Genomic DNA, 27,614 nt, shown 5'->3' with positions numbered 1-27,614 from the left:
ATAGCTACATAGAGTTATTTCCTCTCTGTGTTCTTTTATCTCAGAAGTGGCTTCCCAGCAGCAGTATTAGCTGGCAGTGCCCTGGCTTTGCCATGGCATTCTCTGCCTCTGCAGTCTGTTCCTGAAACCCCGAGTCATGAACCTGCCACTCAACTGCACACCACCTCTCGCTTAGCTCACTTTTTGGCATGCCTTAATGTTTTTCTTAGTTTCAAATGATACCCAAGTGTCATATCATTTTAATTCTCTTTTACCTGTATTTTGATAGACTGAAGCAAGGATAATCAAAAGAAACATTTATTTACACTCTGTACACTTTGACTGCAAACAAGAGTAGGCCTCCTGACCCCTTAACTCCTACACATCTGTGTAATCATAATATATGCGGACTTCTGATCTTCTGACACTTTGCAGTGACCTGATGCTTTCGCTTCTGGTTCTGATGTTGGATTTTTTGAATAGCCTTCTTGAAAATGACCTACACATGAAAAAGTAAATGATTGGATCTAGGCACACATTGCACGCAGATAGGAAAAGTGTCATTTCTTTGCAGTAATACAGAATTTTGTGTGCAGATTCATCTAAAAGTCTGTCTAAGTGACTGAAAGTAAAAGGAATTCTGCACAAGTGATAGGGTAGAAAGCAGGTGAAGAACACTGCCACAACCACCCTTATGCTCTGGTTATGTTTCCGCTTTCGGCTTGACTGGCTTATGAATTGCTTGCTGGATTTATGGATGTATCTGGATATGGCTATGTAACATCCGATTAGAATCACCAGCACAGCCACAAATAAGCAGCTGTTGACATAAATGACTGCTTCATGCCATTTGACTCCCAAGGGACTTTTAAGTTTCATGCAGTCATGAACATTTTCCTTGGTTAGTTGGCCATTTGTTAGAATGATGTTTGGCAAGGACAGAACAGCCATGATAACCCAAACACAAATAGATAAAACCTTAGTAAAGGTTATGCTATACATTCGAGAGTCCCCAAATGGCTTTACCACCTTCAGATAGCGATCAATGCTTATCAGCCCAAGAAATACGATGGAAGTATACATGTTCGCATAAAATAAAACTGAAGTGTATCTGCAGAGGATAAACTTGAAGTACCAAGGTCCAAATCCTGCATCATGCACTATTCGAAATGGAAATGTCATTGTCATTATGAGGTCAGCAACCACTATGTTTTTTAGATAAAATATGAAGCTGGTTTTATTCCTAATGTGGAAGAAGATCCACACTGCTAGACCATTCAGCAAGATGCTTGCCACAAATATAATGAGGTAAAGCACAGGCAAGACAATAGTGTCAAATTCGTTGTTAACTGTGATGTTCCTTCCGGGTCCATCGCTCATGTTACTTGGTGCGTGACTCCCTTGGCTGTTCAGCTCATTATCTGTCGGAGAAGAGGGGAGACATCACGTCAGAGCTTAACATGTGTGCCCCACAGACTGCTAGTCTCCTTGATAGGCTACTGCTATTTGCTATTTTGGGCAAATTAAAATATGCCTTTGGCATTTTAAATAGTTACTTTAGTGCATTTTTAATGTTTTGAGTGGCCAGGGCATTAGTGGCCTCTCCCTCAAGTCCTCCCCACCCTCCCCCTGAACACATGCACACCCAGGTCCCTTGGGTAAAATGTTGTATTTCTGGTTCTTTATGCCAGTCTTTTGAAAATAAGGAGAAATCCACCAATGGCAGTTATTCTGATTTTTAAGTTAGTGTTTGAAATCATTACAAACAGAATCAATAAAATCTGTTGGCAGAAAATTGGAATTTCCTCTAATGAAAATAAAATGGCTAACACTAGTTATTCTTTTAGGTTAGCCTTTGGCACACACTTTGAAATAACTTTTTAAAATCTCTCCCGGTGTTCAGTTGTTGAATCATCAGTAATTGAGAAACAGTAAAACTAGTGGGTGATTTCTGAAGTTTTTGCCCTTGACTTTCTTACAGAATGTAAGAGCCTTTAGGGACCATTATTTGGAATAGAAACAAAAAGAAATTGTTGTTAATATAGAAGTTTCTTATCATGGAGAGCAACTTGCTAAAAATAGTTCTAGGCTGATACCTATTTTTATTTACAAGGCTACGCTATACCTGTTGCACTTACATAACGTTTTTAAACCTTTTACATTTTTGGAATTTTTAGTTCATGTTGTTAGAGGCCTATGCCGTACCACTCTATTGCATAATCAGTACCATGACGTATGAGAATCGTATTTACATGGCAGCCATGGAAATGGGCCTCTCGTGTCTCCTACTGTGAGGGGGGTGAAACCCATGGGTAGCCCTCACTCAGGGCTCTGAATCCACTCCTGTTTTCTTGCTGATGGACACTCCCCACAGGCTGCTCGAAGCCAGTAACTCCCCACAGGAAGGTTGCTAAGACAAGACTTTTCCTGGGACAGAAGAGTTCCTCTGACAAATGACTTTGGCTGAAAGCCTCATCATTCTGGTCAGAACTTTGGTCAAACTGCATTGAAGTTTGAATCTTCCCACTCATCCTCCTTGCTCCCCTGTCCTGCACAGTGGTCAGACCTGCATTTCAGTCTGTAATCCCTTGCAAGCATTTCCCCCAGTAAATCCCTTGGCCATCCATTATGTTTTGTCATCTGCCTTGTTTTCTGTCTTTTAAACCTGGACTAACACAATTTTCAAATGACCTTTTCAGATGTAAGGTTACAAGGAAGGTCATTACTGAGTTTTTACTTCTTTTTTTTTTTTTTTTAATTTTTTAATTTTTTTTATAAATTTTTTTTTTTTTTACATTTATTTTTGAGACCGAGAGAGACAGAGCATGAACGGGGGAGGGTCAGAGAGAGGGAGACACAGAATCTGAAACAGGCTCCAGGCTCTGAGCTGTCAGCACAGAGCCCGACACGGGGCTCGAACTCACGGACCGCGAGATCATGACCTGAGCTGAAGTCGGCCGCTTAACCGACTGAGCCACCTAGGCGCCCCTTTACTTCTTATTAATATTGTTTATTATAATTACAGTTATGTTTTGGAATGATTTTGTTTTAGAGGTAATAGCATTAATTTTGGCCTCATTTCCCTGCATGACAGGCAGTGTAGTATGTACTTTAGTTCCCTTCTTTGAAGAAATATAACAGGGAAGATAGTTTTGATGATTATAATCCAAAAACAGGTTCTTAAATTGCTGCCTGGAATTTAAGTGTGGGCTCTTCCTGAGTAACCTTGTCCTCTTTCTAATTCTTTCCCTTTTATTCTCTGCTACGAGTGTTTTTAAAAACTGGTTTTCCAGGCTGAAATACCCTCACACAGGCTAGTAATTTATAGCTGGACTAGCCTGTTACAATGAGACCCACAGTATTATTAGGCTTTATAAGTTTAAAATGCCTGATTCAGCTGCCATCTATATTAACTGCTGCCAGTTTCAAATATTGTCTTGAACAGTATCTTTCAAGCCTATTTTGACTTAACGAAGTGTTACAATCTTGGCTGTTTCTGCACCACAAGATCCCCGTCAGCATCGATGTTATTAGAAGCTTTCTAAGATGTGCAATTTTACCTGGGTTAAGATAGTGCTTGAATTAATTTCTGCAATTAAACTATTAGCAGTCACTTTCATCTAACCCAGAATAGAACCCTGTGGGAAATGGAGAGAGGGCAAGTAAGTTTTAATCAAGGTAAGTGGTCCAGCCAAGGGACACAGACTGAAAGTGGTCAGCCGATGGCTCTGGCTTACAACAATTATGAATGTTTTTCAAAACCATTGTAAGTGCAAATAGAATGGTTCACCAACTGTAGCCATACTTGGCATGGATATTTCAGCCCTTGGTGTTGACTCACTGAATCTATTGTGCATATACACTGTGGACTGGGAAGACCCATACATCCCAGTGTTGGTTTGGGATTGTGGGTCTGCTCAGTATATCGTTATATTTTAAAGTTTTAATTGTATGGACAAGCACTCTTATGAAATGATGATTTACTGATCAATTATGGTTATTATTAAAGATGGAGTCTTAAATCAGAATGTCAAAAATAGTACTTAACAAACACTGTGTCTCATAAATGACAGATACCAAGTATGAGTGGCATTATTCCACAGTGGTTATGGTGGTTTTGTCAGTCTGGTGTTGAGCTTGTTGATTATGTCACCTCATAGTATTTACTTCCTTAGTTTATGTATAAGATTAACATTTTGGAATAATTTAATTCAGTAGGCTAGGCCTAGGCTTGGCTATTTCTTCATGTACAAATTCCACACTTATAATGCAGCTTAAACAGTAAGTTGTTAAACTTGTTATGAATTATTTTATGAAATAATATGGTAGTAGGAAGAAAAAATAATGGTTCTTTAGCAGGAAGAACCATCTGTGAGTTGCTCTGGAAGGCTCAAAACTTGATATAAAGTTTTGTCTGATTGATTTTTTTTTTTTTTTAAAGAATTAAGTTTGTGTTCTTTTTTGCCAGCCACTCCCATTATTTCTTCTCTTATGTATCTTTGCCCCAGATTTTCCCAAAGCTGGTGAGTGTGCTCAGAAGCATTTCTGTGCACAGAGCTCACTCTCCGGAACAATGAACATTAAACGTGTGTGGCTCTCTTCACCCAGTTACTTTTATCATGTTGTTCTTCACCGTCAATAAAAAACTTGGCCAAGGTAGGGAACATTTTTAATGACAGGTAGCTTGGTGATTCAATTAAGAAAATTAGAAGGTGTTTTTACAGTGTAAAGGCTATTTTCTCACACACTCCTTGTTTACTAAGATGTTATTACCTGTATTATTTAGCTCAGAGCTTGATACAGAGTGATAATTGAGGGTGAGGATTCCTTTGTTATTTTCTCTCCTGCTCTTCCTTCTCCAACTCCTTTTAAATTAGATTAATAAAGACACTGACATAAGAACCCTATTCCATAGTAAATTAACATTTTGTGCCAGCCTCTGTGAGAGTGGTATTGTAGTCCATGTGTTGACCATTGGGATGTGGCCGTTTTGGTGTGTGTGTGTGGGGGGGGGGGGCGTTGTGTGTGTTGAAGAAATGCATGGGGCTTGTGGCCATATATGGCATTCAGCGCTTATGGCTACTGTATCGGGCCAAGCAGATAAAGAGCACGTTTGTCCTTGCGGAAAGTCCCACTTGAAGCTGGTTTAGTTACTTCAACAGTTTGTAAAGTGGAATAAACAGTAGCCATTTTGCTGGATCTCCCAAGAGTTAAATTCTCTGCAAACATCATTTTGAGGACAGTCTCTAGTGCTTAGTAGATGTTCATTTACTGCATAACTTAAGTCATTAATTACAATTTGTCTCATTAATAGTGGTCACATGATGAATGATAGAGCGGTGAAGAATCTTGGTCCTTTTGCTTTTGGTATAGCTGCGTTATTGCTCATTGGGTGTGTCACTCTTTGGCACAAAATGTGAAAGTATCAACAATATGTGACTGCTCTACCTGCCTGGTAGGAATGAAACACAGAAGTCATACAAATTATAGGGTGTCACTACCATGGCACAACTGCCCTTGTGCGGTCAACTGACCTTGTATGGTCATTGTCCAGATAGTTGCATTTTCTAAATAGGAGAGTAGGCACTTGTTGTCTTTGACCTCCTGGGAAGCGTTGGTGAACCTTAAACTATTACATCTGGAAAGTAACAGATACTTTAGTTTGGGTATAAAAATCTTCCCCAAATCATAACGTAATCTTTCTTGTCCTTTTTGAGATGGTCTGTGATTCTGTCCTGCCTGTTCACTGTTTTATATTTAATGAAAGGCCAGGCTAAATGTGGATTTATTCTGTTAATTGGTTCAGTAGCCAATAAAATTCCCAAAGTGTCACACAGTATAAATAACAGTTATTTATGAAAGAAGATTTTCTATGCGTTTTTTTCTACAGCTTACCTGGTAATTTTGCAAGTGTCAAGTTGAGCCCCATTCTTCAGTTGTGATGGACTGTAAGCAAAAATACGTGTCAGGAAACACTCGGGGATGACTGAGGGGAGGGTTCGGCATAGGCTATCCCTGGTTTGAGTCCTGGGCGGGGGAGAAGGGGGGAAAAGTTAGGAAGGAATTTGAACACAGGAATTCTACCTTTTCTTTAAAAATACATGTATATGCCTTCACAATTCAGAAAAGGCATACTCTTTGGATATGAACAGCTGTGCCAAATGAGAGTTGCTTGCTTTTGTGTTCTCTTTCAGCCTGCCATGGAGTAAGGACCATTTCTGTGTATGTGGTCTATCTGAATGCCACTCTGTGGCCCTGGGAAAGCTACTAATGTCTCTGTGACTCAGTGTCTTCATCTCTGAAATTAGAATGATAATAATCATACTCCAAGATTGTAATAAGGACTACTTGAAATAGTTCATATAAGACATTTATCAGAACCTGGGTATAGGAATGCACTCAGAACGTGTTAGCTTATGTAGTCCTCTCCCTGCTTCTACCACATCCCACCCCCCCCACCCGCACCTAACCTGAGCATATAATAAATGCATCTATGACAAGACTTACATGCAGTTGGAGATTATTAAAAATTTTTATAAAGATCTAGTGCTGATGTACGTAAGAGTGTTTTAGAAGCTCACATGTTTTCTTCTTCTTCTTTTTCTTCTTCTTTTTTTAAATCTTTCTTTAATTTGAGAGAGAGCATGTTTGGAAGAGGAGCAGAGAGAGGAGGAGAGAATCCCAAGCAGGCTCTGCACTGTCAGCAGAGAGCCCTATGTGGGGCTCGAACTCATGAACCATGGGATCATGACCTGACCTGAAATCAAGAGTCAGGTGCTTAACTGACTGAACCACCCAGGCACCCCTAAGCTCACATGCTTTCAAGTATCTATCCTATTCTTATCATCTCTGGGGTCCTAGTTCTGGGTTTACAGTAACCAGCTGTGAGACCTCTAGTAAGTCACCTGACCTTTCTGGAATTGCCCTGAAGGCCCTATAAAATCCCTTTTGGGACTGTAATTTGTGTGAGCTTCTATGTTTTCCTCAAACATAGAATTCCATTAAAAATTTAACATCATTGGAACGTTTGCCTCCTAAGTCCCTGTATTTCTCTGTGACAATTCCATTCAATCTGAAAGTTTTGATTAGGAGTGAAGAATTAAATTGGGTTTGAGTGATGGGCGTGCGATTATGACTTAATACCTTAACTTTTCAGACCTTCAGATTCCATACATTTTTATAAAGGATTAACTGAGATCGGGGTGCTTGGGTGGCTCAGTTGGTTAAGCGCCCAACTGTGGCTTGGGTCATGATCTGTCTCACGGTTTGTGAGTTTGAGCCCCGCGTCAGGCTCTGGGCTGACAACTCAGAGCCTAGAGCGTGCTTCGGATTCTGTGTCTCCCCCTCTCTCTGTCTCTCCCATCCTCATGCTCTGTCTCTTGTCTCTCAATAATAAATAAACATTAAAATTAAAAAAAAAAAGATTAGCTGAGATCATATGTGCATGTAACATTAAATGCTAGAAAACGTTTCCCCTGGTTCTCCTTCAAGTAGCCCTGTGTTTTTTGGTTTCTCTGAAGTATTGATAAAAGCAGAAATCCTGGAAACTGATTTTGAAAAGTGTGCTGGTCAAGTCCAATGCGTTTATGTTTTAAATGGTTTGCTACAGGGGAAGTCACACTGTTGCTCATGAAACCATGTGAGACTTTTTCTCTTTACTGATGTTGTTGATAGACTGTGCAGCTGCAGAGATCCCAAGTAACCTCATCCCCTTAAAAGTGCAAAGCAGATTTCTGGCTGGTGTAAGCACTTACAGTTGCTGAGTCAGCAGGGAAAGAGCACTTTGCAGGCAGAAGCGTATTGGAGAGTTTGGCAGCAAATGTTTCTTTATCTGTTACTTTGCCCTTTTCTGTTCCCTAGTATCTCCTGAACTTTGGGGGCTAGATTTGGTAGTAGATGGAAAAAACATTTCCCATATTGTTAGTGAACGCTCCCTCCACCAGGATCCTCTCTTTGTGAATTTAGACACCCTATCCATGTCTCGTGTCAAATCACTACATGGTGGGCACCAAAAAGGTTTTTTTTTTTTTTGGTTAACAGAGCATGGACAATGACTCGGGCTCTTAAGAGTCTTTCCTATTTTGGTGTCAGTGTTGCAGGATTTTAAAGTAGGCAAGGATGTGAAACTCCACTTTGTTTTTAATTATTAAAAATTACTCAAAAGAATGATTGAAGCAGTTTTCTGAACTTCATAATGATAACCCTTGGATTCAGTAAGCCTTTTTTTTTTTTTTTCTTTTTTTGAATCAAGCTTCTGATGGAAACATTTCATGGAGTTTACCTGACAAACACCTTAATTTGTACATTTCTCTGTTCCCAAGTTACATGGTTTTCTTTCTCTTGGCTTCAAATATACTTTACTGAGTAACAAGAATTCCAATATGGCTTACCCATACTAGAAGAGGAGCTAATATGGGTGAGCCACACGCAACAGCGGGAGAGAAAGCAGAAAGCCATTAAGAAGGACCCAGAAGAGAGACTTGGGGAAAGTATTTATATATCACATTTCTGATAAAGGATTTGTATTCAGAGTGTGCAAAGAACTTTTACAACTTCTTAATAAGAAAACCAGTGAGAAAATAAATGATCTAAAGATTTGTGTAGACGTTTTCACCAAGAGCACACGAAAAGGTGTTCAGCATCATTAGTCATTGGGGATATTTAAATAAAAACCTACAATGAGATGTTATTTCCTATCTGCCAGAGTGGCTATAAATAAAAATGAGAAAATGAAGTGTTGCTAAGGACGTGGAAAAACAGAAACACTTCTGCATTGCTGGTGGGAAGTTAAAATGATGTGGCCACTTTGAAAACAGTCTGATAGTTTCTTATAAAGGTAAAACTAAATTTATCATTCAGCCCAACAATTCCACGCATATATATCTACCCAAGAGAAATGAAAACGTGCCTATGCAGACTCCTGTGGAAATATTTTGGTAGCATTGTTTCTAGTAGCTAAAAGTCAAATCAACCTAAATATCAATTGATGAATGATGGATAAACAAAATGTGGTATAGTCCTGCAGTGCAATATTACTTCACAACAAAAAGGAGTGAAATGCAGCTATAATATTGACAAATCTCAAAAACATTTTGCCAGGTAGAGAAGCTAGATGTGAAAGACTACATAACATTTAGATGAAATGTCCAGAAAAAACAAATCTATAGAAGTGGAAAGATTAGTGTTTGCCTCAACGCTGGGGGTGGGAGTTGAGAATAACTGTGAGGGTATGAGGGGTTTTATTGGGGGGAGGGGTGATAAAACTGGATTGTGGTGATGGTTTGCAAAACTCTAAATTTACTAAAAAGTATTGACTCATATGCTCAAAATTGATACAAATTATGGCATATAAATATCATCTCAAGTTAAAAAGGACGAAAGAGCACACAGAAAGGAAAAGTCCTACAAATAGGCTAGCAACTGACCAACACTACAGATGAGTTTTTAAGACCAAGAGAAACACATAACAGGTACATTCCCTATCTTCTGTTAAAGCAGGTGGTGAAATGCAAAGGACATTTAGCAAGAGTTGCATCTCTTGGAGTGTGTGTGGGGGGGCTGCTTAGCAATATATATGATTCATTCATGAATTTCCTCTTTTGGAATTGGGTCCCAGGGGCATCTGGATAGCTCAGTCAGTTAGGTGTCCAACTCTTGGTTTCAGCTCAGGTCCTGATCTCACTGTTTGTCGGTTTGATCCCTGCATCAGATCAGGCTCTGTGCTGCCAATGAGGAGCTTGCCTGGGATTGATATTCTCTGTCTCTCTGTTTCTCTCCCTCTCCCTTCCCACCTGTTGTCTCTCTCTTTCTCTGTCTCCCTCTCCTGTGGTCTCTCTCTCTCTAAAAATGAATAAACAAACTTAAAAAGTACTATAAAAAATAAAATCTTTAGAATTGGATCCCAAATCCAGAGACCTTGGATATGGGTGATGATTTAGACTTCTGGGGAATCCATGCTTCCATTCTCTTAATTATTATTGAAATTATATAGAAGAGTTGGGTTTTAATTAGTTTCTGATAAAATATTTATGTTTTCTGGAATCTAATTTGTTTTTCAGTTATGGGAAATGAGATACTTTATTCTCCTGTACTGGCCTCTGAGAGTCTGCTCTCTCCTTCTCCATCTCCTTTATTACCATCTCTAAATAACATGCTTTCCCGAATTTAGGCCATGGCTCCTCATTCTTTTATTTCCTTTTTCTTCAGGAGTGCTCATGTCTACTCGGATGCTCAGCTATAACCTCTCTTCCCTGATCCCTCTTTTCCTTTCCCTAAACTTCAGTCCTTCTTGCACAATGGAATGTGCTATATGTGGATGTTCCTCATAGTCGACAACTCTGAACTTGAACTGTTTTCCCTTTCGTCCATGGAAACCACTTTTCCTTTTATCCCTGTTTCTGAATATTTGCTTCATCTCTTGGTCAAAGGAGTGCTTTCCCCCTTACCTGGTCAGCCCCTTACTTGATCTTCCTGTTTGTCTTGTTACATCTTTCCTTTGCTGTGAAGGAAAGCTGTTACAACCCCTACTCCCGAAGGCCCCTTCTAGAACAAGGCCCTCATAGTTTCATGTGTGGGTCGCTGTACTGACCTCCTGTCTGGTCTCTGCTTCTTTCCTCTCAAGTTTCTCCTGCTTCTTGTTGGCAGATTTTTTTTTCTAAATAACCCAAGTAGCCATGCTTTTCTTTTGCTCTCTAAACCCGAGTTATTAAATGGTACGGAAATTCTTGCATTAGAGTTCCTAATCAGATAGAAGGCGTAATTTTTGTTTTGAAGATCGTAGAGGGTGGAAGTTAAAAGAAGCTGGATTTTGATCATTAAGAGTTGCCAGTAAGCTTTGGGGATAAATTTCCCATAAGGAATCTTTTGAATTATGGGTACAATAATGTTATCTGCTCTATAGCATCATTAAGAGGTTAACTTAGAATATACATTTATAAATAAGTGCTTTATAAATGTTTTTGTTTGTGTTAAATGTTAGTTTTTATTTGTGTTATGTCTAGTAGTCCTTCCCTAAATGCAATTCAAAGATCATTTTCATTTGATTGAAACTGTCAACCTTAACCAACCGTGGGGCGCCTGGGTGGCTCAGTAGGTTAAGCGTCTGAATCTTCATTTTGGCTCATCATGATCTCATGACTCCTGAGTTTGAGCCCCGAATTGGGCTCTGTGCTGACAGTGCACAGAACCTGCTTAGCATTCTCTCCCTCCTTCTCTCTGCAGGCCTCCCGCCCCCCAACTCATGCATGTGTGCACTCTCTCTCTCAAAAATAATTAACGTAAAAAACAAACACCCATTGCCCTTACTCCTAGCCAAGCACGGTGGCAGTGTGGTGGAGTGTGGGGTTTCAACTTCTGTTACCTTCCAACTTTCTGCCCCTCCATTTCCTCATGAAAAACACGAATATGAGGATATGTCCACGAAGGGATGACCGCCAGGTTAAAATGAGAATATTTATGACCACCTGGCACCATTGCACAGGGTAGGAGCCGTCTTGCTGGTTCCTGTTGTGTAGCATAGGGACACAATAGAATTTATCTGGTGATTGATAGGTTGGATACAAAGTGAACCATGTTCTTGTCACCTTGTTGATGCTGATAGTGTTATGTGGTTTGTGGTCCCAGCCCTTTGACTGATCTCTTTGTTCAGCGAGCTTGCCCTTTAAGTTGTGTCTGAGCCTCATCTGACTGCTGTGTGCACATAAACTGCAGGGGTGCTGTGCGTCCTTGGCATGTCCCGGCGCCTGCAGGGTGTTGCAATGAGGGCTGCTTCAGCGGTAGTAATGGCTTGGTTCCAGGACCTTGTTCACGGGCGGGAATCCTGTTGTGCCACCTCCTGCTCCCCCAGCTGAGAGCTGATGAAACCACTCAAGAATGTGATGTCTGATGTAGGCCCAAGCTTCACAGCCATTCCTGAGGTTAGATGGTATCGATGCTTAGAGGCCTGGTTTTTGTTGTTGTTGTTGTGTTTTTTTTTTTTTTTTCTTTTTTTAACCATCCATTGATATCCTCCTTTGACTGAGGAGGTGGTGGAATGAGGGTGGTGGAAAAGGACTACTGTGTTCTCAGTGTCTCCTTTATTTTAGACCTTGGACCAGTTGCTTGATGTCTCGTACAATCCTCAGAGCAGTCCCATGACCTAGTTGCTTCGTTCCCTTCCCCCCCCCCCCCCCCCAGGTGGGATGATCTGAGGTTCAGACTCGTTAATTAACCTGCCCTGACTCACATGGCGAGTAATGGGTAGAGTCAGGATTCATCCCAGATCTGATAGAAGCTGAAGCTGGAGTTCTATTATACTGGCCCAGAATAAAAATGAAGAACGATTCTGGAGCCTCATTTTGGAGGACAGGAAATGGGGGGGGGGGCACAGGGCAGAGGGGGCATTTGTTTTCTCCCGTCCAGCTGGTGAAGGAACTGCTAATCTTCTGAACTGGAGATCTAGTTTTGTTTGGCCTGAACAATGTTGAAAACACCAGGAAATTGCATATAAGAACTCAGGTTTGGATCCTGAGTTTGAAGAATGAGATATGCAAACACTGAGCACAAGTAATCCAGCAGCATCAGCTGCCTCTTCCCAATGGGCAGTGTGCACGCCAGTTTGCCAGCTCCCAGCATTTTCTGTTGGCATCCTGGGTGCCCTCACTTGGGAGTGTTAACTGATCCTATAGATATTTGGTTTTATAACCTTTGGTTTGTCATTTAATCTTACGTGACTACATTTGATTGATATGGATCAAGAAGTGTTCTATTTAGGTTTATAAATGTATTTTTCTTCTTCCTCTGCTCCTTGCCTATGGACTCCTAATTTTTCTTGCTTTGAGGACCATTGCAGAGTATTCTTTCCAAATGATTTCCCTGGTACCTCTTAGCGATTCAGAAAAATGGTGTCAGGAGATCTTACTTAGTTCACACTTGAGAATTATTAATGGTCACAATTGAGCTTTTCTCTGTGTTCAGCCCTGTGCTGGGGTCTTTAAGCAAAAACCCTGCTGGTTATTATAAAACTGTTTTTCTTGGAGGGAGAACTGAGATTCTGGGTCCCAAGGAAGGAAAGGTTATAAATGGTGGTGTAGAGGCTTGAACCCAGGCGTGTTAGATGTCTAACTCTCTCCTGTTTCCCTGAAAGGGTAATGGGAGGACCAGGGGAAAGATTAGCATCCAGGACTGGTGAACTGCTACCTTAGGCACATAGCCTTGTAGTTAGAATTCACTGTGTTCGACCTCAGCCTGGTTGGTGAGCCCCTTGTGCCCAGCTTGGGGGAACCCCTGCCTCAGCAGAAAGAGCCAGCAGGTGTGCCCGCTGGGACCCAGCAATGTCCTCTCTGGCTGCACAGGGTCTCGTTACTGTCCTTCTGATCAAGATAGGAAAAATGAATGACAGTGAAGTGCTTCCTCCCTGAATGCGGTTATTCATCATTTGTTGGAGTGATTAATTGGTGGCAGTGGTTCTCTCTTACTTGTCTTCCACTTTCTTGTTTGAATTTTAGAGGCTCACATCCAAAACTGTTAGAATTTCAGATCTGAGGGTTTTGTTTTGTTCTGTTTTGTCTTTTTAGCAGCAGGTTGGTCATTTTCTTACAGAAAAGCCATAATAAATTAGTAACTCATATGGGAATACTGTTGTGGTATCCTTACATTTCAATGGTAAAGATGTAACATTCACAAAAAACATCTAATGCGAAGTTTCTGGTCAAAGATAATAGTCTCTTATTTTGGAACCGTCTGTAACCCAAGAATACCTTAAATTTAAGCTGGAAGGAGGGTGGGAGGGAGGGTTTTCCAATGCTGGTAACAACAGCTTTGCTGGAGGCCTTGGGAAAGAAACAGGTTACCTCACTGGATACAGTTTACTTTTTTTTTTGTATTGAAATTAGGTCACTGTAGTCATAGGTCGCTTCGTTAATGCATGCTTCGAGTCACATCCGAAAAGTGTTGGAGTGCCAAGCACAGTCCATCAGGTTGTTCGGGTGCTACTCTGAAGTTCTCTTTTCAGACTTGCACTTGACATCTATAGCCTACAATTATGTGTCTTTTGGTTCACATTGAGATTTAGCAGATTAGTTATCAGGTGACTTCTGACCACTTGTTGGTAACTATTTCTTTTTTTTTTTTTTTTTTTTTCAACGTTTATTTATTTTTGGGTAACTATTTCTTTGAGAGTGGTGTAAAGTGGATTGTGAACTCCATGAAGGCAACGCTTGGGTCTGATGCTTCTTTAGAACCTTCCCTAAACCTGGTTATTCCCTTTGTACAGGAGAGGAACCTTACCAGGGAGATTCAACAAGTTGCCCAACATCACACACACTGAGAGGCGAAGCCAGGAAAGGAGCTTTAGTTTTTGTGACCCCAGAGCCTCTCTGCTATGCTACTTGACTTGATGAATGGAACCTCAGAAGTAACCTGGCTAGTGTCTTATACCTCAATTCATAGGCAGGTATTAAGTTTTTGACTCTGTTTAAGTCTGTGACCCTAGACAAAACATTTTAGCTCTCGAACTTGTACATTTCTGAAATGGGAAAAATAATACATGCCTGGACTAGTTCCCAAAGGTGCTGTGAGAAGTTGTGAGATAATATATACAAAGTCAATTTTATGTTGTAAGTACTACAGTATTATAAAGGTGTAACTCATGGCAAATAGTACGTTTTTTTTCTGTTCAGTAATAAAATTTGTTATTAATCATATAGTTAACTTTTAGAGTTGACTGAATTGACATGTATAGTTTTATTTTCTCTTTAGGCAAAGTCTGATTGATATATAGCTCAATTCTGGATGATTGAAACAGAGGAGGCTAGTCAGAGAGGTTAGGGGTTCTAGTTTCAATAACCAGAGTAATGGTTTTAAATGACTCTGTGGAACCAAATATATTTCAGGTAACTTCTGGTTCCTTAAAACAAATATCTCAGAATTTAAGGTCCCAGGTAGAGTGTTCAGTTGCTGGATTCACATCCTGAAGAAGGGAGGAATGCTTTGCACAGGCTCAGGGAGTGGCTGTTCCTGACTTCACAAGGGTCATTCCATGGTGGAGGCACTATACTTCAGAGGTAACGTGATTCTTCATGCTGTGATGGTGGGGGTCTTCTCACCATTCCAGGAAGGTCGTCATCACAGTTTTCTAGCTGTGGGTAAAGGGGAGGTGTTCTCAACAGAACACCTACCTGTAGAATGGGTGTCAGCTCAGCTACCTTAAATCTTCAGATCACAGTTTAGTCAAACCGTTACGTTGTTTAATAGAATAAGACTGATTCCTAAGAGGCAAGTCCTCCTTCACTTTTATCCCTTACCTTCATTTCTAATGAAAACATTCTAATGAGGTCTTTAATACTAGTGGATATTTCACATTTTTATCAGCATCAGACCCTCCCTGTTACTTACTTTGTCCTCTTGTAAAAACAAGAGATAAATTTCCCCACCCATATATATGTAATAAAAGGATCTGGCGTCATATATAATTGATTTCATGTATGTGTGTGTGAACACATACCCATATATATGCGTGCACGCGCGCACACACACGTATAGTATTTTCTTTAAAGTGATTCTTAAAATCAACGTCACTGGCATTAGTTACCTGATTTTTAAAACAATGCTTCTCAAACTAGTGGGAATATTTGAATCAAAATAATTTTGGATAGATGTATACAGATGGTAAGTTGCTCAACTAGGAGAAATAAGTAACTGTTTGCATTATTATAATATTTCTCATATGTGTTTTCTCTTTTTCCCCCGTCATATTTCCTTGATTAATGTCCTCTACCATTACAGCCCTCTCTTCTAGCTTCCTGTCTTGTACAGAATACAGCTGAAGCCCCTCTGTAGGTACCCTCGTGACCTGATCTTGTCTACCTGCCCACTTCGCAGCTGTACCAGACTGCCTGTCTACCTGGCCCTTTTGTTCTGGAAATCCCGCTTCTCCCTTGCCCAGCTATGTAAGGGCAAGCTCCTTACACAGCTTTCAAGTCTCACTCCTCTGTGACCTCTTCTAAAAGCCTTCCGTGCTTCCCCCTATACTGTGTCAGTGCTCCTCAGTCCCTATTGTCTGCCTCGTTGTCCAGAATTCCAACTATTGCATTTTCCTTGTTTGCCTGACTGCTTGAGAGTCTCTGAATCCTTCTATCTCCGGAATCCATCAGAGTACCTGAAGATAGAGGGTCAGGCTCAAAAAACATTTGCCTTCATGTTAGGCTCTCTTGGAATGTGGCTGCCCCCTGTGACCTAAACTGCTCTTAGCAGAGATCTACCATTGTTTCCTTAATGAGTATCTTATTTTGCCATCTGAAGTAGAAGAGTACAACACAGGAAGGGCTGAGAGAATAGGAACTGGCAGTTGATCTCATGTAAGACATGGACAAAGGCCAGGAGAAGGGTCATCATACACTGGTCCTCTGATGTTTCCGAACACCTCCCTCTGAAGTAGGGGGACTAAAGTGGAGGGTTGCCAATTCAAATAAAGCCCCATAGGTAATATCCCCCCAAAGGAAAGTGAGCCAGGTATCAGAAGAAATCATCAACAGTACTAGTATGCTAGTAAGATCCAGCTAACAGCCAAAGCGTCAGGGTAGATAAACAGCAGGGCTGAGGACTGTATGTCCTGGGGGGATGTTGCCCTAGTCTCAGGCTCTGGATTGTTGCCACACAGGTGTATGGGTCAGCTGCTATCAGATTATCTGATTTATAAGAAAAATGGATTTTCTATAAAATTGCATGAATTTTAAGTTACAGATTAATTTTGTTAACACATTGGGTAGGCCCAATAAAGTTTGTCTGTGGGTTACAATTTGTGACACTGGCTGCACCAAGCCTTTCCTTAGCGTTTCTGTTCATTCCCTGTGGGACTAGAGCCTTGTTACCTGATGCTTGCTCCAAAGCTCTACCTGAGTTTTACCAATTTCCCCTTCATAATTTCCTTTTGGAAATTGATGAGTTTGTAAGACAAGCTTTGAGACAATGTATAGGATTTCAGACATTAATGGCATTGTATTTAATTTGGGATGACTACTTCAGAAGCTCTGAAGTTTCTTCTTACTGCTAATGATGGTGTATTAGATTGAACCACTTGGAAATAATATTTTGTACATGTGAAAATGGCATTTTCATATGCCTACCTACCAGTTGAGAAATTTTTGATAGGATATATTATTGCAGCATGAAATTAGAAAGAATGTTTTGGGGGGAAGGGAATATTGGTGTTGAATAAATACAATGGAAATATCCATTAAACAATGACCGTAATATGCAGATGCATTAATACAGTTGTTACCTTTTTGATGGCATCCACTGTTTTTTATTCCTTCATTTTGCCACATATGATATAGGTACTACATTAGACACTTTGACACGTGCAATACTTCATCTTGTTTAAAGTTTTCATTATCCAGATCATTACAACGCTTGGTAGAAACAACCACAAAATAATTGTGATTATTTAAGTATTATGTCTTACTGTGGGTAACCACATTGAACCCATGTTATGAAGGATTGTCTTCTTTGTAAATGCATCTAGTAAACAATTAGTTTTGTAGTTTTTTCAATTTTCTCTTTCAACCAATTTACATTGTTTTGAAAAGCGCAATGATGATTTGTTTTCAGTTTTGTTTATAAGCTTTGAGTCTGGTAGGTTGGAAGAGGAGGAGGTGTGGCCAGGGAGGCCATGCATCCCAAAAGCAGTGTGGCAGACCCTGTGGTGCCTGTAGCCTAGGGGCAGCTCATGTCCATGTGTCATTTTCTTACCTCTCCTCTGTCAGCTCTCTGCCTGAAGCCATGTAGCTGAGTGCTAACAGCCCAGTATTTTCTCTTAGCATTTTCCTTCCTTCAACTAGATCATAAGCATCTGTAGTGCGGGAACCTTAGATTATTTTATTTCAGCTGTCCTCTATTATACTGACTTCTGCTTTGGAAGCAACCAGAATCTTGGTTTATTTAGTACTCTCCATGGCCTTGAAAATCAGAGTTTTGCTCTACTGTCTGTCCGCTGGAGAGTTACTCTGGTGGCTGAAGGCCAGTAGTATCTCTGACCTGAGAGCATGTTCAGTCTATTGGCTAACCCCTCCTCTGGTAGTGGAAAAGTCTGTGTTTCTATCTTGTTAGGCACAGCAACAGCATTAAGAAGCATAAGGGTTTGGCAAATACTGGCTAATCCTATTGTGCATGTAGGACAGTTGTGAATTATTTAGATACACTTTAATTTATTAAGAAGACATTAGATTCAAGTTGCAGATCTGCCATTTACTTGGGCAGGTTACCTAACCTCGATGCTTCCCTTTTCTCTCCTGGAAAATACTCATCATTGGATTGATTTGAGGATTGAATGAGGTATTACCACGGTATTACCTCATCGGATCCTTAGAGATCTTTTTATTGGAGCTTGGCATATAGTAAGAACTCACTATTTTGATGCTACCTGAGTGTTAGTAAGAATAGTCTTCCCCCACCCCCACACCATTTTTCAAATAAATTGAGGCTTAGCGAGGTTCCCTCAGTAGACCTGTGAGTACAAGAGCCCAGGTTAACACACGTGGTAAGTGATGGAGCCTGGATTTGAACACAAGTCACTCTGAGTGTTGTGCTCATAACTATTCTGTTGTTGCTGCCTCCCCACGAATTGGGGGGTCATGTGCTGATTATTATATGATGTCTCCTTTGGAAAGAGTAGAAAGTAAAGTAGATCCATCTTGATTGTAATCTATCACGTACCCAAGATAGCCATTTATCTCCTGCAGTCCGGTAGCACAGTAAATAAATCACAAATCTATATAATTTTGCTTATAAACTATGCAAAAAAAGGGGGGGAGGTCACTATGGCAAATAGTGCATTTACCCAGAGATTGCAAAGTAGTGACTAAGAGCATGGTTGACGGCAGAAAAACATGGTTCAGGATGAGAGCTCTGCTACTTGTGTATCTTTTAAACTTCAGTTTCCTCAGCTGTAAAATGGTGGTAATAACAGTATTTACAGCTGTCTCCATTTGTTTTTTGAATATGGGTGAAATATGCAGTGCTCTTGGGCATATATTAAGCTATGATGGTTTTAGTATTAAGGCTAGAAGGGCAGTTTGTGTCATGACTTTTATCTAATACATTATAAAAAGTCACTTAGGAGTTAGCTTCTGTTTCTAAAATGATAGAAATTATTATTAGAAATTGCCTTAAGACAAATTAAGGAGTCACTGATATGAATGGCTTAATGTGAAGTCTTATACTATGTGAAACTTAATCAGTACTCTTCTTCAAGCGCCTTTTAGTGTAAATGTTTTCATCTTTGGCTAATATGAATGTTAATAAAAGATAAAAATATGCTAATTAGGTGCAAGGTAGAGAACAAACATTCTATTCTGCCCATTTTTGCCACATAGGGAGGAAGAATATTTAAAAGTGTCACCAGGCCAGAAAGGAGCTTAGACTTAACCATTGGCCTGATGGAGAACATGTGAGTCTTGTTTCTTATTCACTTTGATACTCTCCAAGTGGCTCATCTCATCTACTTTTTAACCACAAGGTCATGGTTGCCTTGGCTCTCCCTCTCTGCTTTTGATGGTCACAGCTATAAGAACTGCAAGTGGCCCTTGTGTTTGTATTACTGCAAAGCTTTCTACCTGAGGAAGCAAGGAGCTAACTGTTCTCATCTCAATCTTGCAGAGGGAGAATCTGGAGCCTAAAGACGTTGGGATTTGATTCACATCATGTAGTTGGCTGGGACAGAAGTGGAGAGAGGATCAGTCCTCCTTATCTTGTTGGAATCCACCCAGTGCCCCCTCCAACATTCCTTTATTAGATCCAAGCCTTGGTTCTTGATAATGAATCCTAGTACCTCGGCATATCACCTGGATTATGGGAATGTAGAGATGCTGCGGGCCTCTAATGACCATCTAATCTGATTCCCTCATTTTATTGTGAGGGATGGGAGTGAGCTTCCAGGGAAGTAAGAGGCTTGCCCAACTTACTGATAACTTTTGGCACAGTCTGCATCCTAGCCCTGGTCATTTTGCTGTGAGTCCTTGACTTTCTGCCCTGAACCAAACTTCTGTCCCCATGCCCGTGGAGAACCTCTGTCCTCAAGACTGTGGGTTGCTCCCAGGTGATTTGCCTTAGATTTCACCTCACTTCTGTTCTCACCAGGACAGGCTTTGAGGGAGTTGTATGAGTTTTCCTGTTTAGAGGCATACAAAGAACGAATGACTGTTCTTGTGTCCTCTATGTTAAATTTCTGTGGAATTTTCTGAGTACAGGCTAAGCATGAAATACTTTTTGTTCTTGAAGGAAGTGAACCCCTAAGATAGCAAGGAAGGGAGAAAAGCATGCAGACTCCAAAGAGGGCGTGAACACCAGTAGCTTGAATAAAAACATTAATTTTCAGTTAGTGTCTATTCACCTACCCCCTTCCTTGAATGCAGGAATCCCTCTCAGCACGCTGTCTCTGGCTAGGAAATTTCCCCTAAGCCTTTTCATGAAAGTTATGATTTTGTGCCTACATCCTTAAATACAGTATTCAGGAATCTATTCCTCCAGCCCCTCTGCCTTCACCCACATATATCAAAAGACTTTTCAAGTAGATGTGGCAAATGATAGTCTTAGCAAAGGATTTTGCTGAAGGACTAAGAGAATCTCCTTGATTCCTAATTTCAAGAAGGAAAGACTTTTGTTAACCCCAAGCTGGCAGAGATAATAATGATATAAAATATGAGCAATGTCTGGCTCTCCCTGTCCCATATAGTTTTGGTAATAGAGAAGCAAAGTTTTTGCTATGTATTTTGCTAGGAAGTTGGCATCTCTAGTTAGGATTTTGAAAGAAAGCTGTTGTTGAAAATGTTAATACCCCTAACGCGAAAGCAGATTCAATTTGGAATACAATATAAAATTCTCTAGCAGCTAAATGTTGTTAACCACAAAAAGTCCTTCTACTTTAGACTCACCTATCTTTTAAAGTCTTTATTATAACACTGACAGGTTCAAATCCCCATGCTTGCTTTTTGTTTTCCTCAGTGAAGCAAAAACTTCCCCAACAGTCTGAACGTGAAGCCGAACTAAGCTGTCTCGAGCCCTTTGTCAGTAGCCGGGCAGTTTCCTCAGTGCCTTCGTGACATGTTTTAACATGATCTCTTAATGGAATAGGAATGAGGATCGCCCTGTTCTTTGTGGGACAATGAGAAGATTGAGATTCTTTTATCAGAATGAGGCAATCTGGGCAGAAAAATCATCTTTCTCATTTTGGTCTCTCTGTTTAAAAAAATGTAAATGAAGGATTATGAAACAAATATACATTTTAGGACGTAGGAAACAATGAGAAGAGACTGTGGATTTTACTCAACCTAATAAAGTAAATGTGATAAAAGATTTCACTGAAACAGAAGTGATTTCCAAATCATCATTTCCCCTTTTGAAGTCACGATACACAGTTTACATTTTCCGCCCGCCTGAGTTGGAAACCGCGAAGCCCCATGAAGCATGTATGGCCCCTGTTTTGGATTGTGGTGCCTCCCACAGAGTCGTTACATTATCTCATTCAGTTCATATTCTAATTTCTACTTTTTCTTCAGACCTCAGATTTAAGCAGAAGGATAATTACAGTCTTAATCAGTGCTGTGTCCTATCAACCACAGCTTTTAAGAAAATCAAAAAAAAGTTTTTTTGATTTACCTTTCATTGCGGTGTCTGGGTGTCCATTCACCTGATACGGTGTCTTCGAGTTGGAACAAGCTTCTCAACTCTAATTAAGAATAAGCCTGGAAACTATGGTTAACAGAGAAGTGGGTTGTCTGGTACAGCATGAAAAATAAGCATTTTTCTCCCTGTCGGAGAAGGTGGGTTCTCCCCTACCCTCCTTGAGAGTGTCCTCTGAGGCACCCTTTCAGATTGTCCTGCTTGGAACAACTGGAGCAACTTGCTCTCTCGCTAAAGTAAGTGACTCACATCTGAGAGTAGGTGAGATCTGTCGACTGCGGAAGAGCATTTCCTGAACCTGCAGGAATCAGAAGGTGATTCACCTGAAGGGAACACAGAGGGCTGGAGCTCAGCATGCCAGAGGACTGTTGAAGGAGAGGGGGATGGAGTCTAAGGTTGGGCTTGGCCCCTACTAAATTAGTCCCAGTGTTTAGGTTCTTTCTTTTTTCTTTTTCTTTGTTTCATTTTATTATGCAGGGATGGAGGGGCTTTCTACTGCTAATTAGAAAATATGCATTTATAACCCTCCTGCCAATTAAAGCTTAGATTAAAAGGAATCAGAATGTATTTTATGAAGGACAAATCCTTTAAGATATTATTTAGCTTATTATTTAAAAACTAAACTTGAAATGTGTTTCTACTAGTGATTGATAACATTGGAAACCTGTTGTTTTATTCAATAATTTGATGATCTCTGTGGACCTATTTTTATATATACACAAATATCAGTATTCAAAATATTTTAGAGTTATTTTGGGGGTGAGTTCTCACCTAATCCTTTGAATTCCATTTTTAAAGAGAAAACAACTTTGTTCTTTGTAAAAGTTTTCCCACAGTGATAAATTTATATATTCAAATCACCTTTTCTTATCTGTAATTAATTTTAGAACTTTCAGATAAAAATCTACAAAAGATCGCAAGGTTTTGCAGCAAACAAATAAGTAAATAAATGAAATTTCAACAGATGGAATTAAAACCTGTTACTATCATGGGTGAACATAAATGAAAATATTAAATGTGCAATCTTTTTGAAGTCATACGTCAATAATAGATATTATTTAGTGTTTACTTACACCTTAAGGAAATTATATATATATATATATATTTTATTATTTTAAATTTTATTTTATTTTATTTTTAATTTTTTTTCAACGTTTTTTATTTATTTTTGGGACAGAGAGAGACAGAGCATGAACGGGGGAGGGGCAGAGAGAGAGGGAGACACAGAATCGGAAACAGGCTCCAGGCTCCGAGCCATCAGCCCAGAGCCTGACGCGGGGCTCGAACTCACGGACCGCGAGATCGTGACCTGGCTGAAGTCGGACGCTTAACCGACTGCACCACCCAGGCGCCCCTTTAAAATATATATATTTATGTACTAATTTCTGTACTAACTTTACGTACTAATTTATTTTTAAGTTTTATTATTTTAAACTATATATCTACATCTATATCTATATCTATATGTCTGTGTGTGTATATATATGTGTGTGTGTGTGTGTATGTATATGTGCATGTTCTAATTGGTTTTCTTTCTGTGTTAGTACAGAAAAACAAAAATGTGTTTAATTTAAATACTAATAGTTGAGGGCGCCTGGGTGGCTCAGTCAGTTAAGCGGCAGACTTTGGCTCAGGTCATGATCTCAAGGTTTTTGAGTTGGAGCCCCACAGTTTGTGAGTTCAAGCCCTGCAAAATCGGGCTCTGTGTTGACAGCTCAGAGCCTGGAGTCTGCTAAAGATTCTGTGTCTCCCTCTGTCTGCCCCTCCCCTGCTCACGCTCTGTCTCTGTCTCTCAAATAAATAAATAATACTAGTAGTTGAATTGTCAAAAATTCAGAATTCTGTTTCTTCTATTGCCTGTTCCTAAACAAACAAAAACAGACAACTACAATTTAAATGGTTTTCCATTCCATTCTCTTTAGGGTGGATTAAGTTATAGATGAGTAGACCGCCCTAGGGAAAGTCTGTGAACAAAAATTAGGCAACCTAATAGTGGCTCAATCTTAAAAGAATTTGCCAGACTTAGAAATAGTCCTGCATTAGGTTTGACTCTGCTTTATGCCAGTTTATACTTCTCCGTGGATTTTTGCTTTTTTACATTTAAAGCAAGTTTACTGCATCCTGAGGAGAAAGGTTACACTTGGAGATCTTTTAGTTGGAGAGATTTGCCCTTCTTGGGTTGAGTTCATTGCCATTTGTTGCTGTGAGACTTAAGTAATCAATGATATGAAATCAATCCAACTATAAAAATAACCAGCTGCCAAGTCTTAACAGCATCAATTCAAAGAGAGTGTATCCGTTGTAGCCTCCTTAAAAATGTGTTGAGCAAAGGCCTTCTTTGCACATTCTGGGGATTATCGTCCCAACTTTCCAGTCATGTGTGTGCAATCATATTAGGGACTTTATCTGGACAAATACTTCCTAAGTGTCTGTTAAAGGCCTAAAGGCAGTTCTGTTATCTACCTTAAGTTTTAATACATTTTTACCCGGGTTGACTTTGTCCTATTAGGGCCAACTAACAACATTAACTTTTTATGTTAAAGAAAAATCTTTTTCCTGTAAGGACCTCAGGTTTTCCCTATAACGATGAGACCCCTTGACTTTGCACATGGGATTTTTATAAAAAGCTCACAGAGGAGGAAGGGAGCTGGGGTCCCCGTTGTCCACTTGCAGTAGGCGACCCTTTCTCTTCTGGAGCTGGGCTGGGGCCGTATGGCATAGGCTTTCCCTTCCCTTAGTAACATAACAGTCAGATGGCACTATTTAGAAGCTCTGGCCAGTGATACAGACTAAGTCTAGTAATGAAGAAGTTAGTGTGAGGCAGCCTTTACGTATGTGTCCTGAAGCGTATCATGCCAATCTCAAGTTGGGACTCGTTCACGCTGGTCTTACTTAACATTCAGAGAGGGAAGTAGTACACGTTTAGTCACGAAAAAAGTGTAATAGCTTTGATGAAAAGAGCAGCTAAAAAACAGCCCATAACTTTATTACTGTTCAAATCTCCGAGAGGTTAACCGGCATAATTTTTTTTCTGCTGATTTTTATAGCAAGTCTCTTATTTCATAAAAGCCACAGGAGACTTTATAACCATAATTATCTTGCTGCTTCATTGGAAGGTCCTATTAAATGTAGGGAAGCTCTTTTAATAACATTGTTTTAGCCTTTACAAACCCCAAATTTATTTTGAATACGGGACGACATCCTGGGATGTGTTTGTGTTTCTTGACCACCACAATGTTTAAAAAAATGTGGTTTTTTTTCATTTTTTTTTTTTTTTTACTAAAGAGGATTGTTTTTTCTTCTCGTATTTTTTTAAATATTTATTTATTTATTTATTTATTTATTTATTTATTTATTTATTTAGAGAGGGAGAGCAAGCAGGGGAGGGGCAGAGAGAGGGTGAGAGAGAGAGTCCCAAGCAGGTTTGCACTGTCAATGCAGAGCCCAGCATGGGACTCCATCTCAGGAACCGTGAGATCGCGACCTGAGATGAAATGAGGAGTCAGTCCCTTAACCCCCTAAGCCACCCAGGTATCCCTTTTTCTAATATGATTTTTTAAAGATGCTAAACCTACAGACAAATTGAAATAATGGTTCAAATAGATTTCATCTCAATTCACATATTGTTAACCTGTTTCACATTCCCCCCACCCCCACCCCCAATAGGTTCGGTGGACCTGTTTGAAATTATAGTCAGCGTGATGAATGCTTTGTCCTTAACTGCTTCAGCATGTATTTCCTAAAAACAAAGGTATTCTCCTGCCCAATCACAGTGCTATTATCAGTCAAGATTAATGTTGAAGCAAAATATTTTAAAATATACTGTCTGCATTAAAATTTTGCAATTTCCCTTTTAATTTTAATACCCTTTTAATTTTTTTGATGTGGCTTGCAATCGCTGGTCACACCTTGCATTTGGTTTTAGGGTCTTTGTTTATTTACTTATGACCTTGTTTTTTAAGTTTATTTATCTATTTTGAGAGAGAGTGAGAGCGAGTGAGCTGGGGAGGGACAGAGAGAGAGGAAGAGAGACCAAGAATCCCAAGAAGGCTCTGAACTGTCAGCAAAGAGCCCAGTGTGGCTCCATGTGGGGCTCGGACTCATGAACCGTGAAATCATGACCTGATGAAATCTGACCGAAACCAAGGGTGAGATGCTTAACTGACTGAGACACCCAGGCACCCCTACTTTATTTTATTTTTGGAAAACTAAAAAAAAAATTAGAGAGAGCACACATGAGCCTGGGAAAGGTGGAGAGGGGGATAGAGAGAGAGAGAGAGGCTTAAGTAGGCTCTAACCTCAGTGTGGAGCCTGACAGAGAGGGGAGTAGGGGGAGGAGGAGTGCTCTATCCCATGACCCTGGTATCATGACCTGACCTGAAATCCAGATACAGATGCTCAAGCTACTGAGCCACCCAGGTGCCTGGGTTTTACTGTCTTTTAGATTTTTAATCTTTAGAACAGTCTCTCTGCTCTTTTGCTTTTTAATAAAGTCCCCTTGGACTTTGAAAATTGGTTTGTTCTGTATTTGCTAGACTCCATTCTGTGAGATATGTAGTAGGGGCTGCTTTCACATGTTTTTGAGGTAGTTTGGAAGTATTAGCCTAAAGTCTATATTGGAGTTTGGAATTTTGAATTTATATAGGAATATCTAGAATCTTGTTTTGGACATAGATCTGGTTCATGGATCATGAACCAAAATTGGTTGATCCATACTCTGTTTTTTGGGGGGGACACAGGATGACTTATTCAACTTTTTTGGTTTCATTGTTCTATAAAAGGATTCTGGTTTAGTTAACAGAATTTTAGATGAGAATTCCCATAACCTTACTGATTTTTCAAAATACAGTCTAAAGAGACAGAAGCATGCAAGGAAAGAATGTGTTTCTAGAATCTTAGAAGGAATGAAATTTAGGTAACATTATTGATAAGTTTTTCTAAATCCTAGAAAGAATCCTTTACCCTATTCCTACTTACCACCTTTTTAGTGGGAGACATTGGGAAATGTATTACCAAGGCTTCTCTTGGCCTTCTAGTCATTTCTCCCTTCCATATGATTTTGTTCTTTCCGTGTAAAGGGCCTGCTAGTCTTTTGTAATACACTAACTCATTACAGAACAAAAAGAGGCAGAGATTTAATGGAAACATGGCTCAAATTGCTCTGTCTTGCCCATATCTTTTCCATGGAGCCAGAACATACAACAAGGATTGTAGTAAAATCTTCAGCAGATCTTACTGTTCGATCTCTCTGTACACAAAAGTCACTCTAATTGTGGCTCACATCCAGTAGTTGAGATTTTTTGCGGAGTATAATTATTACAAACCCTTTAATGTTCCCTTGCCGAGATTGGTATCTTTAGGTCCCTATGCTTGAATTACTGTGTTTAATCTGTCATTTGAAATGATTTGTATCTATCAAGTCTGCTTTAAATAAAGCACTTACCTTTTTCTGGTATGAGAACTTCATGTGTAATGGTTGATTAGAGGGAAGAGATGGTTTGGAGATTGAGTGTGGAGATATGCCTGCATATGACTCCTGACCTCTTATTGATACTCTCCCGTGTGCTGTGCTACTTAGTTTTGGAAATTTTGCTTGAGGCAGTGTTGGGTCATAACCAGAGGCTAGTAACTATAGGGTCATACAGACTGGAATGTGGATTTCTGCCCCTCCAGTTCATACCTTTTTTACTTGGGACAATTAACATAGCTGAATCTGTTTCTTCTTCTGGAAAATAAGGTTCGGGATGGCTACCGTGTAATATAGTAAAGATTAAATGAGATCATATACAGGATAATTCCTACATTATTTATACCTTGGTTGGTATTAGTAAACAGTAGCTTCTTTTTTCCTGTCTTCGTCCTCTGTTTTTCCCTCCAGGAGGCCAAGTGAGTAAGTGAATGAATGGGAGTGTCTGAATGTAAATTTGGAATGATCAAAAATTGAAAACATTCCTCAGCTAAGAAGTCAGAGTAGGTCCATA

General features: G+C 39.9%; 3 protein-coding genes across 3 annotated transcripts in view; 1 reads left to right on the top strand and 2 right to left on the bottom strand.

Moving 5' to 3' along the window:
* Positions 1–5,984, bottom strand: part of P2RY14 (purinergic receptor P2Y14) — a 77,933-nt gene extending 71,949 nt beyond the window's left edge. The window contains exon 1 of the mRNA XM_011286176.4: positions 5,875–5,984. The gene's annotated coding sequence lies outside the window, so the exon portion shown is untranslated. The remainder of the gene's footprint in view (positions 1–5,874) is intronic.
* Positions 1–27,614, top strand: part of MED12L (mediator complex subunit 12L) — a 335,495-nt gene that overhangs the window by 199,730 nt on the left and 108,151 nt on the right.
* GPR87 (G protein-coupled receptor 87) lies at positions 282–5,988 on the bottom strand. The gene is made up of 2 exons (XM_019810566.1): positions 5,875–5,988; positions 282–1,400 (listed from the first exon to the last, which is right to left on the bottom strand). Exons 1-2 carry the CDS (start codon positions 5,906–5,908, stop codon positions 358–360), a joined length of 1,077 nt encoding a protein of 358 aa, XP_019666125.1. The 5' UTR covers positions 5,909–5,988; the 3' UTR covers positions 282–357.

This window comes from Felis catus, chromosome C2 (genome assembly GCF_018350175.1).
Source record: "Felis catus isolate Fca126 chromosome C2, F.catus_Fca126_mat1.0, whole genome shotgun sequence".
In the NCBI taxonomy this organism is placed as follows: Eukaryota; Metazoa; Chordata; class Mammalia; order Carnivora; family Felidae; genus Felis; species Felis catus.
The sequence above is the reverse complement of the archived record's forward strand: the minus strand, read 5'-3'. Positions and strand labels throughout refer to the sequence as shown.